At 39.7% G+C, this 21,065-nt stretch overlaps 1 protein-coding gene across 1 annotated transcript in view; it reads right to left on the bottom strand.

Annotated features, from left to right (window-relative positions):
- luzp2 (leucine zipper protein 2) overlaps positions 1-21,065 on the bottom strand; it is a 180,117-nt gene that overhangs the window by 42,975 nt on the left and 116,077 nt on the right. The window contains exon 6 of the mRNA XM_034877980.1: positions 3,250-3,312. Within this exon, the coding sequence (XP_034733871.1) occupies positions 3,250-3,312 (63 nt within the window). The remainder of the gene's footprint in view (positions 1-3,249; positions 3,313-21,065) is intronic.

Below are 21,065 nucleotides of genomic sequence, written 5' to 3'. Positions count from 1 at the left end.
CACCAGTCTTTGCGGTCATTAGGAAAATTCTGACTCTGTGCAGACTGACAGAACTTCAATCTGGACCTTGACATAGCATTTGCACTCTTTCCAACCCTTTCCTGAAATGTTATAATAAGACTTGGTTGTATAATCAAATGTGCCATCATCACCTCAGAGCTTGAATATGTGATGATGACTTGGATAAGCTTAGCTGTTGAAATATGGAGGATGGAGGATTTGTAGAAGAAAAGAAGCTTGTAATTTCCAACTCCAATTTCCCATTTCACAAAAGGAACTGAAGAATAACTTAAGTCAAGTGTTCGAGCAGACTTCAGAGTCACTGAAAAGTTCTTCAACATTAACCTTCCAAACACTAAATTCGCTCTGTGGACCTTTGGGCTGCTGCGTTGAACAGGTAACTATCCTGTTAAAGCCATAGCGTAATGGGCTGGGATTTGCCGAGAAAATCTCCATCTACTGTGCTGAGTCTGTTGATCCTCATGTTAATTATGATGCGCAAGTCAAAATAATAGCAGTCAGTTATTGTAACAACAGGAACGGAAGTCACAGGTTGTGTGTCATTTAGGGGAAAGCACCAGCGATAAGAAACATGTCAGCAGCTCAGTGCTCAGGTGTCAGCTAAGCAATGTTCAGACTTGGCGTCGGTTTTACATGATAATACTCAAAAAAGGTCCTAAGCACTTCATCAAACACCATCACTGTTTCTTTCTGCAGCTCAGAGCATCGTTTTTGAAGTTGTAAAACGTGCATCTTTTCTAAAAAAACACACAACGCCAAGTGCTTTTTTGACAACTGGCCAATGACACGCTGAGCAGCGAGATCTGTTGTTTCCATAACAACACTTAAAAACGGGGAAGGTGTTAATCGATAGACTTGTCTACTTCTTATAACTTATTGCCTGTTACATAATGTTCTTTTTCAGGCAGTCAGTTTTTAGGTTATTAAGTTCATGTTTTATAGTCATAGTCAATATTTCTATCAGGTTCTACTGCACTGTTCAATCCCTGCACTGTTCACTTTTTCACAATTACACACAGTCTACAATAGTATCTCACCTTATCATGGTTATTCCATTCTGTGAGTGATTTTTAATTTTCGTTTTTTAATTTTGTTAGTATTCTTATGTTTGTGAGATATATGTGTATATATGTGTTTGTTGTGTTATGGTTGTCTAGCTACTAAAATTACCTTTGGGATGAATGAAGTATCTATCTATCTATCTATCTATCTATCTATCTATCTATCTATCTATCTATCTAAGTATCTATCTACCTATTTATCTTGTGTTAGTGCGGGTGCTCCCTGTTTAGAGAATGACGGTTGGGGGAACTCGCTCTGATTTATCTAACGTTAGTAGTAGCACCGCTCCCTCTCTCTGTTCATCCTCTAGATCGCTCGACCACTTTGATTTATCTCACACCGTATAGTACTCTTAGATACTATAGCAGTAGCTGTTGTTATAGCAACAAAAGACACTCTTGGCAGCAAAATGCTGCCAGTTATTTTTTTTTGCTATAAAAGCACTTTAGTCAACTTTTTTTTGTCAAAGATGACACCAAGTGTGATAATGGCCCAATAATTACATTAATTCCCGTGCGATGATCATTTTTTTTGCTTTTGTCCTTGTCCCTTTGTCTCTTTCTTATGCAGCTGTCAAGCTTCATAGGCCGCTGTATCAGCACTTTGCTGGACAGCTTTGGTTGCTTGAGCATTTAATGGCTGTGTAAAATAAACAGTGAAAGCTGATGAGTCATGTAACCAACTGTTTTATTCAGATTATAGTGGATGCAGGTATTTGAAAGGGGAATATGGTATGTTTTGAGATCCTGGAGCTCTTGATGCCCAATAGATAACCTATTTCCAAGCTAACCTTTATGGTTAGTATTTGTCCGACTTTATGAAGGTAGGAATGTAGGAATGTAGGATGTATTGCAGAACCTGTTGCGTTAGACTGCATTTGTTTTAGCCTGTGGACCTAATACAGTGGTAACTGAGTGTATTTTCCCATAGAGTATAGTAAACAGTTTTGGACAGCACTTTAAACTCAAGCGGTGGTCAAATTGGAAAGAAAATGTTGATAGTATCATGTTTCAAGTTTTCAAAAGAATGACAAAAGAAACAGTCAAAGGGAAACTTCCCTGAGAGTTAAAAGCTAGGAAAGGAAAGGCGGACCTGTGGGAAAGAAGTGGCTGATCAAGAGAGAAGGAGCAGGCATATTAACTAATTTGAGAATTCAAGCACATATTTTTTTAAAGGTACAGATTACAGTACGGATTTATATTCCTTGCCTTCCCCTAAAAATGCAAACCACTAACTGTCTGTCATTCAAACAACTTGGGAATATTTTCCGTAGCATTGACCAAACAAGCCTCAGCTGCCTTTGAGGAGGTCTAGCCCAGGGTCTTGCTTTCTATCTGCCTATCTGCACAACAAGGTTGCCATCTATCAACCTGTCTGCATACCCACACTGCTCTATGTGCTACATGCAAAGGATTTCAAGTTTTTCTACATGCTGTAGCATGGATACAGGAAAATGCTTGGAATTGCCAACTGCACAACTACATAACTATTGAGCCCTCGATTACACAGCGGCAGCTGCACTCACATGGGTTATGTCATCAGCTGCCTGGAGGACCCGCTGCCTTGTGAGATGCTGCATAGCTAAATTACAGCATGAGCATTGGTCAGCAGCATGGCCAAAGCAGCAGTTCAAAGCTCAGCTCAAGGCTTCACTAAAGATGTGAACCCGGTGGACGCTGGTGACCGTAACAACTGGCAGCAGTGCCAAAAGAGAGAAAAATGACACAGACGGAATGTACTCGAAGCTGCTCTCGCTACAAGCCGAGCTCCTCAGATTGCTCTGTACAGCCATCAAAGACGCTGATGTTAGAGACAAATTGTTCTGAAATTCACTGGACAGCCAAAACCAAGCAAGTTTGGGTGTTTCTATGTGTGAGAGGGAGTGAGAGTGACAGGACTGGACTTTTTCTAACCTTTAGTGGATCTTTTTGTGAATCTTTCACCACTTACTGTACAAGTACCACAACTCAAGACAAAATGCTCTGTTATATGAAAGAGTCCACATGTGTTAACATTGCTTGCTCAAAAAAGAACAACATTTGTCTGCAGTATGTTATCATGAATTGCACCTTTTCCGTGAACAATGAGCAATTAAGCAGCTGGAGCTGGGGATTAATCATGTATGTGACAAAAAAGAGAATACTTATTTAAAAAAAAAAATCTTACCTCTTCAGCATAGGCGTCACAAAGTTTGTGTCCCGAAAGCAGTTTGTTTTTCAAGCTCTTGTTCTGAAAAAGAGAATTAAAAAAGAAACAAGTGATGCCATTGGTGTCTGCCCTGTTTTCTGCACTTTCAATTCCTTTAACATTTTTGCTGCTTCATAAAAAGTACTATTTACTCAGAAGGCTTCTGTTGCTCCTTCAGGGCACTTGGCTGTTGAAGAGATCTGACAGCACCTCTCAATCGGAGTTAGACAAGCCAGGAGGGCCCAGTATGAGGATCTGAAAGTGCACTCAGGCTCATGGGCAACTAAAAGGTCAGCATTGTAGCTCAGGGCCAAACCCCTACTGAACTTGAAAGGTGATCAGTAAAGCCATAAACTCATTTGACTAGCTGCCAGTGGAGAGAATCCAAAGTAGGGGTCATAGGGTCTCAATTTTTTTAAGAAGTTAAGATCCTTGCTGCATCTTTCTAAAGAATTTGGCGGCCTGAGAGGGATTTTTGACTTAGCAATACAGTGTGTGGCATATATTTACATGAGATATGTTGAAATCAGAACTGTACTGCTCTCATCATCAGACACCTTCTATGGCAAAAGTCTCAAGTCTGAAGAATACAATCTTTAAAAAATAATTCTGAATTCTTTTCTTCTCTCTCCAATTTTCAAAAGAAAAATTTGAATCATGCCCTAACTAAAATACCTCGGGTGAAACGAGTATATATAGCACAGCCCGTTTCTAAAAAGCAAGGTGACTGTAAAAGATAGCACAAAGGTTCGTGGCCACAGGCTTAGTGGGCCACAATACCAAGATATCTCTCTCTCTCTCTCTCTCTCTCTCTCTCTCTCTCTGAGTTGAGTTTGAGTTTAACTGAATGGCTATGCATTTATAAAGAGGTCTAAAGACACAAGGGAATTGGACCTGAGGGTAATAAAAGCATTGGAAGAGAAGGAATTTCCCTTTTTAATTGACAATGATCTGTTAGTAAGAACGGCCCTAAACCAACTTAATGCTTAACCCAAAGCACCCATTGACATCTCATGCAGAACCAATAAAACAGCACGATCAACCATGATGTAAGCTTCACTAACATCTAACAAAACTAAAATGGTACAGTCTCCAGCATCTGCAGTTAAGAAAAGGTCATTCAAGGCAGATAGTCTCTTCTGGCAAATTAGATTGACTGTCTCAGAAAAAGTTATTATAGTGCAACAGTGAAAACAGTATTACGCAGTGAATTGAACATATTGCACTATACAACACAATGTACATACCAATCCATCTCATATGCTATGAGGGCTTACATGTACATGCTTTTATTGTTTTTTACTGCAGCCAGTCTCAAGCTAGCATCATGTTTTAATTGCTATTTTGAATATGATTCATGTGTCAAAGTTAAGTTGTATCTGCAAAAAATAAAGGGAGGAGCTCCATGTTAACACTCAGTTGTTGCATCTTTGCTTTCACATGCTCTTTGATAATTCTAAGAGAATGGATTTTTCATCATTCTTACAAAATGTGAGTGTTTACTGAAGGACTGGGGAATTATATTAAAATGGGATCATAGAGCCTTATAGTAAGTTGAGGGAATATAAAATGATTCTGAGGACTGAGGAAACCTAAAGGTTAGCGTGAGCCCATAACACTGGATATTGACAGGAAATGACTGCCACTGTTGCGTAACTAAACCTGTACCACTTCTGTTTCATCTAAAGAAACACATCCAACTAGATGCAGATTCTTCATAGCCTACACTGGGGAATTATTAATGCTTTTCATTGACTCAAAAACACATTTAAATTCTTAATGAGTTTATCAATGAGCCAATTACCTGTCGAGGGTCTATTCTTCATACCCATTCGGCAGAACTCAAGTGAGAGCAACGAATATTCACTTAACTGCTTTAATTCAAGGAAACCAACTCAATGACCAAAGGTGTCAGAAAGCCCTTTACTTCTACAATACATGGAGTTTTTTATGCTGCATAAAACAAGCGAACGTAACAGCAAATCCTTTTCCACACTTGTGTCACTTTTTAACAGATTACAGTGTATGAGCTTATAATGTGATCCAACAGACTTTGAAACAGCATGATGGCGGATGCCAGGAGGGGGGTCCTGAGCATCGCCAAGACCGTAGTGTTATTGAGCTTTGCGAAGGCAGCAATCTCCTAACTTCACAAAGAATGGACCAGAAAACTTGATAACAACGTTTGCTATGTGGGAGGCAACCCTGAGAAGATCCACATTGGGAGATGATTGGTGGCTCGGGGTGCAAGCAGGTCATCGCTATGCAACAGAAAGACACAGTTGACATCACCAAATGACAACACACAATGCACTTCATTAAAATGACAAATCTGGAACAAACCAAGTTAAATGAAAAATTGGGTATTATTAACACTCAGAAAGCTGTTTTTGGTATAATGATTATTATGGTTGTACCAAAATTAGGAAATTATAAGGATTTCATTTGAATGTGAATGTGTGAACAGTGAATAAACTAAAACTTGAAACAGTAGACTCAATGACCACAATACAGAATTAAGAATATGATTTAATTAAATTTTGGAGATGTGAGGATGTTTTAAAACTGAAGTGGTTTCACTGTTTCCATTAGTCAAAACTAAAAGGAAATGTAACAACGCAGATTGGGAAAACTTATAAATGCTGAGTGCTTCCTTCACTTTTGTATTGTATTTAACAGATTCTTTTTTTTAATCACACCACATTTTAGATTTTGCAAGCAAGTCAAATCAGCCTCAGTCAAGTGTTTTTGGCTCCAGTTCCGGTGAGGGAAATTTGTTATCACCTTGAGTAGCAGGTATTTGGAAAAAATGACATTGCTGTGAGCAATTATGACTTATAGATGACAAATTAATTTAATTTAGGTGGCTATAACACATTTGGCTATGACAGTATGTTGCTGTGCTCTGATGATAGATTTGCTGCTCCATGTTGGAGACAGCTCAATGGTGACATGTTGGCTGTGCACCACAAGGACGGTTTGGATACAAGGAGAAGGGGGAGTTTGCTTCCACCAGCTGGCCCTTCACATCTACTTATACATTATGTGGCCACATACACAATTCTCACTGTGTCATGGCTCTGATTGCATTGCAAATCATCGACAACACACCTGCATCTGTATATAGTTATATTGATCAATCTTATTTTATTTGCCATGCTAACGGAATTGGTCCAGGCGGAAATATTTCAACAACTATGTTTACTATTGGATGGATTAACATAACATTTTCTAAACATCTACTTTGGTGATCCCCTGGGTTTTACAGCAACCCCTCAGTTTACAGTACTATAATTTGGATTTCAGGAAAAAGCTACATTAAATTGAACAAGTGGTCGTTCTCACATTTTGGCCCCTATCTTTTCCTTTGCAATTCAATTCTCACTCCCACACACACACACACCTGTGCAATGTGTACTCAAAAACATCAACAACATCCACACAGAGCACATGTAATGAGCATGGATAGCTGTTGTTTTGTGATTCAGAGAGGCATAACTGTCCGAGAGATCAATTTCTCAAAGTTGCGCCTCCTCTCGCCCCTGCTGAAGGACCACAATTTGAGGACATGTGAAACTGGCAGCTGTCATAAAATGTGACGTAGTGAAGCCCCGGGACATACTTAGAGGGAAAATGAGATCCTCTGGAGCTTATATGCCACAGTGCATTATGCAAAGTGTGATACACTGAGCCACATATGTCCTAACGTGTTAATCCCGCATCTTCTGTCACTCTGCTGCCCTGGAAATAAAGGAACATTTTCCATTTAGAAAAATGCAACAGCACACACGTTTTACAAAATCTTTCTCTCAGTATGCCATGGGGGCCTTTATCACTGATCCATGACTCTGATCACTGATCCAGGAGTCCCATTTTGACTACAAATCACACAAAGGAATGATAGAGCACTGGCATCATTTGGTTATGTGATGATTTTCAGTGCACAATCACATTAGGTTCCGTTTCGCATGAAGTAAAATTATAATAAATAAAATATAAAGTCAACTAAAAATATATATTCACACACTGCAATGACTAACCAGCCTATGCTTTCAGAGCTCCTGAACTCTAGAATGCGCCTCCTGTAGAGATTCAATCATCTACCTCCTTTTGTCTTTAAAAAAAAGCTGTTAAAAACACCTTCTTTTTTTTTAGAATGACATATTTTTATAATTATCCCATAGTTGTGTCCATACTGTATGTGCATATTTTGTACATTGTATAAGTGTGGTGAAGCATGTGTACAGAGCATGCTCCCATGGGTATATGTAATATGTATTTGTCTGTATGCATAAAATGTATAGACATTCATGTTTACAAATTCTTTCTTTTGACTGGTAATACTATCTATATTCTGTTATTGACCTACGCTGCTATTTTAACAATTATTTTTATTATCGCCTAATTTATTTGTAAACCACTTTGTAACAGCTGTTTTGTATACAAATATATTATTATTGCCATTATCTAGGGGACTTCACCACTCACAAAATGTCTATCTGACTCAATTCAGCAGTTATTGTCACACATTACAAAGTGCTGTGAGTGTGGATATTTACTGTCCATAGGTCAACCTTCACACTCAACACACACATCAGTGTTGGATCCTTTTAGGCCTGAGGTGTGAGATGGCAGAAACAAACTCTTCAGGTAACACATTTTCTTAATTTAATTTCCATCGAGTTTTTCCCACATTAACACCATGAAGTGTGAATGTAGTAATGTGCAAATAACTCTGCCTTGTTGCATATTTCATGTCTTAAACAAATTCTATCCCTTCTGTGACTACAACGTATAAATAAATCATCAAAGTGCAATGCAGGTTGCCGAGTTGACTTTTATTTTCAATGAGAAGAGGCACATAAGCCACACCGCCAGACACCACTCAGGCGTGGTACAAGCGAGAGTCAAAATTTTCATCTTAAAACGTCAATATGCTTCATTGTTATGACGAAGAAAACAAAATGGCAAGAGGTTTCTGTTGCATCACTGGTTTAATAGCTTAGGCATCTCATTTGTGAGAATATGACATTATTATTAAAGTGCCCATATTCTGCTCATTTCCGGGTTCATAATTGTATTTTGAGGTTGTACCAGAATAGGTCTACATGGTTTCGTTAAAAAAAAAAAAAAAATAGTATTTGCCGTACCACACATTGCTGCAGATCCTGTTTTAAACCTGATTGTTTAGGTCTCTGTTTTAGCAACAGAGTGAGAAATCTCACTTCTCCACTATCTGTAGTAATAGTAGTTACTTAATTGAAGTTATACATTTTCTAAATGGTATCTTCCGTTAGCTAATTGCAGATGAATTACAAGGATAGGGTTAGGCAAAGGGTTTAGTTTATGTGAAAGACCGAAACATAATTTATGAATTACTGTGATGCCAGAGATGTACTCTTCAATTTTAAGTAATCACCGATAAGAAAAAGGCTAATTCATTCTGCATTGCAAGACAAAAAGTAAATAGAAATAAATTGGTTAAAATAAAATAACCAAATTAAGTAAAATTAAGTAAATCTGGTAATCATACCCTTGTTTGACCCTTGTAATTTAAATAAAACTATTTGAATTAAACAGTCAATCAACTACTTAAGACAAAACAGCCCTAATTAAAAGTGGATAGTGGTTAAACATATAAAACTTGAGACTAAGTTATGAAAACACACTAATCTTCTAAAAATAAGAATAATGTTTCTGACGCCATAGAGTTCCACTGAGCTGATCAGTGTGGAGCATATGAGACTGAGCAGGTGTCTGATCTCCCCCTGGTCTGCAGGGCTGCCAGCACTGGTTGGTGTGAGTGTCTCAGCGTAGCTCCTCTGCCCTGGGTGCTCAGCGTGGTGTTGTGCTAGGCCAGCGGGGTGGGGTTCAGGGTGAGGCCTGGGGATTACGGGCGGGGTGGGTCTCTTTCGGGCTGGTGCTGCCTTTTGTATAAGAAGGTGGATGGTGGGGGCTGACAGGGTGTGGACTGGGTCTGTGAGGTGGTGACAGCTGCATGCCGACTGGGTGGAAGTTGCTCCATCTGTTGGTTCTGTCTGTCTTTTAATGTCTTCGCTAAGGTGCTGACAGTATCTTTGCAGAGGTGGACATTATCTTTTCTATTTGCAGCGTTTGGGTATTTGCTTGTGTTTCGTCTATTTGGGTGTTTCATAAGGTTGGAGTACGTTTGCCCCTGTCGGCCACCGTAGTCAAACTTAGAGTGTAGAGTAACACAATCATAAATCTATAATTCAACCGACAGACAGGTGTTGCAGCGCAGGGTTTTCATTTCAGCTCAGTGTGAGTCTTTGCAGTCTGCTTTCTTTCTCTCTTCTTCTTTGATCTCTGTCTTCAGCTGAGCACAGGGCTTCACACACACACACATAACCTGTTGCTCTAGCTATTGATATTAGATATTTTAACAACGTGTATGCAGGCTGAACTTACATTTACTTAAATCTAGATAATCCAATATTGCTTGAGTACTGAGCCATGAGACAGTTTCCAAAGAAACTAAAAAAATCAGAAAATGTTTGCTGGTCAACTTCTACTTTTACAGTTTTTACACAATGTATGTTAAACAGGCTTCTGGGGAAAAAGATCTGTTAGTCAAGCAGAATGGAATTCAGAATGGGACAGAAACTAAATAATACATAAATATTTCTCAGGAGACCTTCTTTTCCCCACTTTTCCATTTTTTACCTGACCATCAGAAATATGTATTTATGAATAGCAGCTTTGGCAGTTTAAATGCTTTTTCAATTGATTTTTTTCTGTGGATCTTGCTCTCCCCTATAAGTTAAAAAATGTATTTATATAGTAAAATAAAAACACACTTCTAGGGTCTATGCATTTGACAGCCTCTGTCAAATATTGTTAGGCTAGATTCCACACATTTCAGTCAGTGCCCATACAGTCTGACAGTTTGTCTGCTTTCTCAAAAAAAAAAAAAAAAATAAGAAACTCACATTGCAAGAAAGCTGGGGCTTGGCATCTGCCCTTATGTGGCTATGTAACCCTGGCATTAGCAAAGCAAATGTGTACTGTGGAAAAGCTATTAAATATGACATCTTACAGAGTATTTGGCAGCATGAACTTAACATATCAAGGCGTTTTTTAAAGACTCTTGAGGTGAAAGGGGCGTGTAGGAGCCATTTGTATCCACCGTTTTAGTTAGATTAATTTAGTTATTTATTTTACCCGCTTGGGGGAGTATTGCCCTAGGTGTGGCACGTCACTGGGAATTAGGTATATGTACAGGTGTGCTAATCAGTGAGGGAAAGGTGTGGATGGCGGGGAACGGAACACACGGTTCTTACTATAGCAGTGAGCATGTCACAGTACTTTATTTATCAGCACGCGGTGAAGTACTATTTTATGTAAATACCCCTTTTCTACCTTTATAATATACGGGAACAACACACAAAGAGAACTAATGCCTGGACCTAAGATCTTTTGCTACGCGTTGAGAACACCGTGCCAGTCATACCGAGGCTTATAGGATAGCCTCAACAAGGGGATTATGCATTAGGAAAGTGAAAAGATTGCTTTTTTGTCAATGTTTCATTGTTATGGCACATAATCATATGCATATAGTAAGCATACACTGCGTGTTAGAAACACTGTGGTCTTGTGATTGTAAGACTTTCCTGTCAGCCTTCTCAAACCACTTTGATTAAGACAACCCCTCATGTTCTTATCGGATGAACCCAACAAGGGTGTTAAAGGTGCTCTAAGCAAGGCCACACGTGTTTTAAGCGTGTTTTATTTATTGTCACATACAGCAAACATCTCCTCGCTATCTGCTAGCTGCTTGTCCCCAGAACACGCTGTAAAAAACATCTCACTATCTGCTAGCTGTCCCAAGAACACACTGTAAAAAACATCTCCTCACTATCTGCTAGCTGCCTGTCCCCAGAACACACTGTAAAAAACATCTCACTATCTGCTAGATGTCCCCAGAACACACTGTAAAAAACATCTCCTCACTATCTGCTAGCTGCCTGTCCCCAGAACACACTGTGAAAAACATCTCACTATCTGCTAGCTGTCCCCAGAACACACTAAAAAAAAACATCTCTTCACTATCTGCTAGCTGCCTGTCCCCAGAACACACTGTAAAAAACATCTCCTCACTATCTGCCTGCTGTCCCCAGAACGCACTGTAAAAAACGCGCTCTCTGTAGACAGCCCAGGGTCTGAAAACAAAAACCAAAATAAACTGCTCCCACCTGAACCACGAAGCATACACAGACAGTGTTCTAGTGTTCCAGCCAATAACCAACAAGAAGGATTTTTGGGTGGGGGTGGGGGGTTTGTGCACGGAAGCTCAGAAGCACAGGAGGGAGGGGGAGCGGACGGGATGAGGAGGCGGGAGGGGCAAGCTGGCCTTGTTTCATCACTCAGAGCACCTTTACAATCACTATAATTTGTCTTGCCATCATGCCAAAATCTCTGGCTTGATTCTGTGGAAAAACTTTAAAGCTTTAGTGCATAACTATTTTAATATAATGAACGTTCGTTACATCTAAGCCATTGCCAAATGAGTTGATACAAAGCTAATTACTATCGGCTTCACCAAACACTCTTTCTGTATTTCTCAGTATGCAGAAACTCAAGTGAAGATAATGACCTCTTCTCCAACATGTTTTTTTAATCCTCCGTGTCCTTCTTGGTTACTAGCAACTGCGTGGAAAAGGGGTGCTTGATCACGGAAGGCTTGTATCATGTGGACAGTTTTGTTGTCATAACTTAGAAATCCTCATGAAGGAGACAGAAACTACACACTATGGCTTAAAGGGGAAATCCAAGAAATGAGCCACATCTGTCAAATTCTCTGTTTGCGAAAGACACTGTTGCCCTCTGAAATCACAAACCTTGAATTCCAGTTCATTATCAATTTTTGTTTAAATTAGTAAAATTTAACCGATTTTTTACTCACTCACAAACTCATTAACATTTTTTAGGTTGCTGATTCTCTTAAAGGAGGAGGTTTTTTCATTGTCACAACAGGTCCATACACACCAACCTGCACCACCCATTGGAAAGAAAATGTAGAAGCAGCAGCAATCTGTCAATGTTGCCTCCGACAGGCAAATAAGGTAAATGCTGCTGCAATCTGAATACTTCTACTTCCATCTGCAGGCAAAGTATACTTCAGCTGCATCTTTTTTTAAAATAGCTACTCTTGTGTTTGTGCGCTTTTTGGAGATGTTACATTTTTTCCCTTGTGCTACCTGCTCGACCAAAATAAATACACTTTCTAAAATATAAGGGACAGGTAGCTTAACCGTACATAAAATAATTAATGCCCTTAATTGCGCTTGGGCTTCGCAGATGTAATTGTAACTTTTAAAGATTCAATTCAATTCAATTCAATTCAATTTTATTTATAGTATCAATTCATAACAAGAGTTATCTCAAGACACTATACAGATAGACCACACTCCAGAATTTACAAGGACCCAACAGTTCTAGTAGTCTCCTCCAGAGCAAGCAACAGTGCGACAGTGGCGAGGAAAAACTTCCTTTTAGGCAGAAACCTCGGTCAGACCCAGGCTCTTGGTAGGCGGTGTCTGACGACCGGTTGGGGTTAGAATGAAGAGTGGCAATAACAAAAATCAGATCAGATTAAGTTGATATGCAATGGATACAGGACTTTAAAATATGTAGTTTGTGGGTTTGTCCCAAACAGAACAACTACTTTATATATTACTTTATATGTAATGTTGTCTGTTTTACGCCGTTATATGTATTTGTCATCTGCTGTAATTGGTTACTTTACAGATCAAAATCGTACATGCATAACATACCAGCTAATGCATTGTTAAAAATTAAAGGACTCAAAAAATGAAGTGCTGTGAGTGTAGATATTTACTGTCCATAGGTCAACCTTTACACTCGACACACACAAAAGTGTTGGAACCATTTAGGCCTAGTGTGAGATGGCCGAAGCAAACTCATCAGGTACCACATTTTTTAAATTTCATTTTGATTAAGTTTTTCCCACATTAAAACCACAGAGTGTGAATAAACTTCCCAAACAGTCACTATATCTAATTTGAGCCTCGACCAAATATAACAATAAAATGCTACTTTCACATAAACGCATACTTTACTGTATCTTATACTGTTTACTTCCTTCACTACTGCCGCAGGGTGAACATATCAGTCTTGCACCACTGTATTATTATCATGTATTAGATTACGCTTTTGTGAAAACCTTGTCCATGTCCTTATTTGGTCATATGCATCTCTGCAGTGCTTCTTTCCAGGTATTCCTCATTGAATAGCTGGTGAGTTGTGAAAGATGCTTGACAAGGCTGCAGGCTAATCGTTGAAAAGATTAGATGCACTCTATTGATCCTCGCAGGGAAATTGAGATGGACTGGCATTTCAAAGAATGGTTGAAATATTCAAATAGTCTGAATTCCTATCAGCATAATAATAAAGCTGTAGCCCACCTCTGCAGGAACCCACCCACGTGAACACTAATCTGTTCTGGTCATTTCATTCATTGTCATTCCTACGGTAGTATTTGTTCAAGCTGAATCCAAACTGGCAGACGCATCTGAGGATTCAGATAGAAATGATGTCAGTGTAGTCTCTAATGCTGAGAGGCAAATTATCTGAGAGATTAATTAAAGCACTACAACTGTAAAATATGAAGACTGTCTAGACAAATTGACTTACAATTGAATAAATCAAACCTTGATATACACAGTGAGTTCAAAGCATTGCTGTCCTCTCTCTGAATTGCAATGGTGGAACAACATGCAGTTCCTTTTACTGTGACATTTCCTCTACAGCTGTAAGGGCTGCTGCACACCTGCCTGTGTGGCGTGAGCGTGTCAGCTGTGTGGCGTGTCCGTGTTTATTTTGACTTCCATGTTAACAGGTTGGAGCTTGCACAGTGCCTGAGTGGCACGCAAGTCTCACGCCAACAACGCGTGCATGCTAGAAATATGACCGACACTTATGTTTCATGCGACAAGCAAGCGCGTTGGAAAGGGTTCTAGGAAAAATAGAATAGGAAAAGATGTAATTTTGAATATATTTAGAACATTTTCATTTTCCCTTTTAAATTGTTCTTCAATTGGATTCTGATAAAACAATAACATGGACTTTATTATCTCAGGAAATGGAATTGAAATGTAAAAAGATATACTGCATATTGAAATATGTGCAAACAAATGTAAAAACATTAAAATATGGACAAAATAAAATGTCAGACACGTTTCTGGTGTGCAAAGATATACATATCGCTACGCAACCGACACACAACAGAAACGTCACTCTCATGCCAGCAGGCTTCGTGCTGGAGCCCTAACCTCTAATTCCCACCAGGCATGTCTGCGCTGCTTTTCAGATGCGCTGAGGCCCCCGCGAGCAATCACTGCCTACAAGTCAACGTTTGACATTCCACCAGCCGCCAACGGCGCGGCCCAGGAGCGTGCTCTCCGCTTCGCTAAAGATATGCGTCAGGTGTATTGTCACGTGATCCGAAGGGGAATCAGATAGACAGGCAGAAAGTGAAACAGCAAGACTATCCAGTCAATTCCCCAAAAGACACCACCCAATATTGTTTATGTCTTCTCTAACACAAAAGGGAACAAGAGATTCATCTTGGGAGTTGAAAAACATTACACAATATCACAAATCTTTTTTTTTATCTTTTTAACACCAGAAGCAAGACGACATGGAGTTAAATTCCAGAAGTGTTTGGAGTGGAAGGTAGATACTAGCTTAATAAACACGTGATTGTTCTGTAAAGTACTATTAGAGAGAGCATACTTGGGTTATCGGGAAGCAAGACGCTCTGCTTCTGAGACGCTCCCGTTGTGGTATGGCGTTTGCCGGAGGACGGAACAAAACTAGAAAGCAGCACAGATATGCCCAGTAGCTTTTACTGTGCACGCCAGACATTATGAGTAGTTTAACTCAATCAGTCTCAATTACAAAATCTTGCTTTTCTCTCATTAGGGTTTCAGAGTTGCAATAGAGACAATTTCATAAAAAAGAACAATAATGCTTTGTATACTGAATTGTGCAATATAAGGATATGCTGGATACCAAATCTTCATAATAACTAATCAGAATTTGGAGCTCCTATGATTGTTTAAAGTATCCAGACAATTAATGAGCTGTGTTTCTAGGCAGCGATTCAAAATCATTCCAGTTTGATCTTTTAAACATGATAGGTACTTAGTTTGCTTGCAACACAGCTGAAGCACAAAACATACAAAATAAGTAAACAATATGTTAGGGCAATTTTCAGTGAGCAAAATAAGAGAAACAAACTACTTAAACTACGGCAACAGAATACAACTAACATATTGTGATACCACCTAATTGGAGAAGTTGTACATATGAAAGCCCGTTTTATAATCTTTACATAATACTTCAGAGTAATACATATACCAAATAATACTAATAATCAATAATAAGAATAACTTATCTTCTTTTCCCATCACTCTCTCTGTTTTTGGTCTCTACCAACTCTTGAGGGAATTATCTGGTTCCTTACCTGCTAAATGCTTCACTCTGTTCACTGTGTTTGGTGCTAAGGTAGTGTACTGTGGGGTCTTATTTTCTTTGCTCAGAAACATCTGTCTACTATGATTATTGCGTTAATTTAAGAACACATGGATTGCAAATTCATACTGAAAGATTCAGAATTTTTCACTTGCTACCAAAACAGCTTTCATGGATCTTGTCAAACTGGGGCGGAGAAGAGATTTTAGAAAACCAAGACTATTATTGCATTAGATACGCTCTGTCTTCAGTGATTTTAGGCAATTTTGCCGGGAAATTTTTTACTTCACACATTACAGACATGGTAGATTTGCACACAGATTAGATACATCTTGTTAGAGACGAGCATACCTAATACTCATATTTCACTGAAATATTAATTGGGCTTCAGCCTGATTATAATAGAATGTGCAAACAAAACACTGAGATAATTATCTATCAAGTTGGATCAATTAAAAAGTTCTGAAAAGTCTTATTAAACTCAAAGAGTTTCCGTAAATAGAATTTTTATTTTTTCAGAAATTGTAGTAAACAGACTGGCGGGAGAGGAGTCCTTTCAACATACTTGAATGCTTGAATTACTCCGGGAAGTAAGCAATTGTTTTCCCAGTAATTTCTCGTGTTACATCCACACATTTTACAAAGTTTCTCAATTTGGTAAAGAGCATTCCTTCCTGTTGGTTGCAGATTGTGGGACAAAGTAGCTTTTGAATCTATCTTCTCCTTTAATGGCAGTCCATGCTCTCATTCCCAGTCACTCCGCTAAAGTTTCCATAGTAAAGAAGAAGAGTTTGTCAAAAGGAAGACATTGCTTTTATTGATGCATTCCTTTATTTGGAATTAGTGATATCAGATGAATCACTCTGTCGGTCAAATAAAAATGAGTTAGATTGTGATAGAATTAAAAATGAAAGAAGGATATTATTGTTTTCCTTTTCTAAAATAAGGCTCTGTTTTACTGGTCTGAAAATATTTTCGGATGTCCTGACACTGTCTCAGGGTGTCATGACATTTTGAAATTGAACGTCCTATGTAGCCAAAGAGTTTGTTATGAAGGCCTCTGGCTCCAATAAAATAGGAAAAAAAACCATTTAATGTATTTTTGTGAACATGTCAAAGAAATATTGGCAGTCACTGCCTTCATCAGGGTTGAAGCACTTGGATGTATTTCTGGAAAATCCACTTGATAGTGTCACAGCTGAATTCCACAGAAAACTGGTCACTTGTCTGAAAGCAGAGGGCCAGAAATCAATATCCATGGCAGACTGAGGAATAAAGAAACGCTGCTAAGTGACAGCATGTCACCATGCCTCTGCATGCATGTGGCCTGTCTTTACTTCTCTCAGACAAGTTTCTATGATTTGAGTTCAGTGTCAGGGGCCGCAAAGCCACAGAGGCAAAACTTTTAAGTGCAAAAGAACGTGGAGAGTGACACAAATTTAATCCTGTTTCTAAAAGAAATTCTAAGACTTATGCATGATGTAGAAGCTGACAGCAGGTGGCTGAGTTACCCAGACAGACAACCCACACACTGCAAATGAGGAAGTGTGATTTTTCACTTCAAGTTGACGCAATGCTCAGTGAGAAGAGTCTCCTTGATGGGGGGGGGGGTAACTTTGTGGCCGATTGTTACTTTTCTTCCAGTGTGGAGTTGAGGGTCAACATGATTCAGAGTGTCCTGATGGCTTGTCAAATGCAGCAATATATATAACGTGGGATAATCAAAGCAGCGTAGGGCAGCATTGCACATCAGTCTGAGTTCCTACTGTGTAAATAAATACATCAGACTAATCTAAGCAGGCTGGATTGATGATTTGCAGGTCAATAGATGTCAAGCTGTGAGGGCAAAACCTGACTACACTTCATCAACAAGCGTAAGTCTTTAGATGTCTAGGTTGCCCGTAGATATGGCATGCAGCATCCATATATAGTCATTTAAATGCTTTTGAATAATCTGTTTTGTTACCCGGACGTTTTAAAGATTACGCTTTCTAACCCAGTTTAAAATCTGACTAGCTGTCTACAATCACCAAATCAAGAAATGTGATAAGCGTATAAGTACAGCTGCATTTACGTTTAGTTACTGCAGTCTTAATATAAAATGTACAGCTGTACAGAAAGGGACAAACACTAGCTTTCATCTATACTGTATCTTTAGGCTTTAGGATATTTTAGGCTAGTATTAAGCATTGTATTTATAAACTGCTTGCTACCACAGACGGAGACGAAAATAAGGAGGTTCTTTCCCCTCTAGTCACAGAATAAGTTACACAGAAAATAAATTGCAAACAATAGAAAACCTGACTGTGACAGCAGTGTTTTTGTATATATGAAGGAGAATTCTGGAATAGGGAGTGCTGCTAAATGTGGAGATATTTTGGACGTACCAATTCATTAGGAATGAAGCACTGTGCAGTAAAAAACAGATTAGAGACTTGTTTCTGTGATTTCTAATATTGTTAGTAAATGGTTTATGGTTTCTAACTTATTGGACAATTCCAGGCTGTGAGAATAATGTATGGAAATCGTAAAAGTGAGAAATATTACCTGTAAATAAAAGAAGATGCTGTATTGGCTATTTAACGGTAACTGCAATTTGTCTTTTTGCATATGACAATACTTTGGCCGTGTTCGGTGCAAAATGGAGATTTACTACAAGTTGCCCCCTGGCTCCCACAAGGAACATGCCCTCTTGTTAGCATGAGACACTCAACCAACACATTCTGCACTCAGGTTTACCTCCCACTCCAGATTTCATTACAGAGAAGCTATGGCCGGATTACTGTACTTCAGAATTTGAATATTCTCTAAATAGCTTTTCTCTTAACTCAGCTATCGCTAGATTTGCTCTCTGTGTTTATGTCCACACTCAGTGTCCATGGAAGACCTTGTATTTACTTCTCATGCAGGGATTTAATAAGGTCTAAACTATATAAGCCAATCCCCCAGCTCTGTGCTATCAGTTCCAATTTTTTTTTTTAAATAACACATTATAGAACTGAATGGGGAATAGTTCACAACGTTCCTCACCCTGATGCCATTTCTTGCAGATAATAAATCAACAAACAACAATGCCAGAAAACATCTCCAGCATAGCAGCCTCTGCTATAGATGACACAGTTTGCAGCATAACCCAGATCACATAAACACTCAAATCCACTGCAGGTATTATCCATACCGCTCATGGCATCTAAATCCCAAAGACTTTCAGTCTAAACCCTGTCACTGCAAAACTTGTCTCTTTATATATTGGCTGCAAGACGTTTCTGCATCGTGAAAATTTACAGTACAATTTCCAAAGTATATTTTATAGACACAGGTTTTTTAAAATTAATTTTATTCCCTACAGCAAAAGTGAACAGTGGATATCAAATAAATTACTTATCTTTGTGCAGAGGTAAACAAATCAAAACTGCCTATTTTGCACTAAGAGCTAAGAAATCACTCAACAGACTTTTGGTTTGGACGTAGAATTAATCCAAAAAAGCATTTTCCCTCTAATAATGAACCAGGGGAAAGCAACCTATGGTTTTGTTTTTTACATAATTTATTTCTGCACTGATGTCAGTGTCAGGGAAGCAGACACTAACTCAGTATTATCGCTTAACCCCGAGACTAATTTATTTAATGCACCACACAAGAAATGATGGTTCCAACAGAACCATTTTCATTCAAATTTACCCTGATAAATAGTATAAAGTAGCTAGACCAGTATTAGTAGCTATAGGAATGTGCTGGTGTTTGGTTGATATACACTACCGGTCTAAAGTTTGGGCTCAATTTCCATTGCACTCCATTAGACAGAATACCAGGGCAGCAGTTTTCAGATTGCATTGTAATTGTTTCAATGTTTTTTCTGTAAGTATTTTAAAATGATATCAGATTAGGAAACAGAATGGGCTTTTGGAACATTGGAGGAATGCTTTCTGATAATGGGCAATGTAGATTTAAAGATCAGCCACCCTCTCAGATCAGCTGGTATTCTGTCTAGAATGGAAATTTGAAAGTGAATCCAAACTTTTGACCGGTAGAGTATATATTATTAAACACTAATGTGCAGTTTTTTACCCCTGAATTGATATTGACACTGATTGAGAAGAAGAGACGTGTCTGCAGTCTGTTAACTCAGAGGTTTACCCCGAGCCACATTTGATTAACTGCTAAACTGGCCAGTGTGTGTGTGTGTGTGTGTGTTAAAGCAAGGGTTCACTGACAATTTTCCGGGTTTCCGATCTCAGTGGAGGTAGCATCAATGCTACATGTGGAGGGCTGAAATCAGACCTGTGCTCATGCTGGAAATTGTGTGAAATGAAATGAGCATCACATCATGGAGTGCAAGTACATGCTCTCTGCATTAAAATAGAGACAAAAACAAAAGGATTATGTGTAAAATAAATGCCAAATAGAGATCTGACACTGAATTAGCCGGGTGGAATTGGGGCATACAGTGTACACATCTGCCTACAGTGTACACATCTAAACTCTAACCAATAGGGGTGATCCGAGTATCCGGCTGAAACGAGTATCCGGTACAGATAAAGCACTCTCCGGGGAACCATCACCTTATCGTGGTGGAGAGGTTTGTGTGTCCCTATGAACCTGAGGGCTGTGTTGTCTGGAGCTTTGTGCTCCTGGTAGGGTCTCCCATGGCAAAGTGGTCTCAGGTGAGGGGCCAGACAAAGAATGGTTCAAAAACCCCATGAAAGACCGAGGTAGAGAGGGAGTGACCCTGCCCGGAGGAAGCCCGGGGCCGCCGTCTGGGCCTGGCTCCAGACGGCGGGCTCGTCAGAGAGCGCCTGGTGGCCGGGTTTGCCACGGAGCCCGGTCGGGCACAGCCCGAAGAAGCTATGGAGAATCTCCATCCCATGGGCTCACCACCTGTGGGAGGAACCGCTGGGGTCGGGTGCGCTGTCATATGGGTGGCAGCGAAGGTCAGGGGCCTCGACGGACCAGACCCGGGCGGCAGACGCTGGCTCTGGGGACGTGGAACGTCACCTCTCTGTGGGGGAAGGAGCCGGAACTTGTGCGGGAGGTGGAGCGCTACCAGTTAGATCTGGTGGGGCTTACCTCTATGCACAGTCTCGGTTATGGAACCATACTCCTGGATAGGGGTTGGACTCTGTCCTACTCCGGAGTTGGCCAGGGTGTGAGGCGCCGGGCGGGTGTGGGGATACTCACAAGTCCCCGGCTGAGCGCCGCTTCGTTGGAGTTTACCCCGGTGGACGAGAGGGTCGCCTCCCTACGCCTGCGGGTGATGGGGGGGAAAACTCTGACTGTTG

This window comes from Etheostoma cragini, chromosome 1, assembly GCF_013103735.1.
Source record: "Etheostoma cragini isolate CJK2018 chromosome 1, CSU_Ecrag_1.0, whole genome shotgun sequence".
Lineage (NCBI taxonomy): Eukaryota > Metazoa > Chordata > Actinopteri > Perciformes > Percidae > Etheostoma > Etheostoma cragini.
This window is presented reverse-complemented; position numbering and strand designations above follow the sequence as displayed.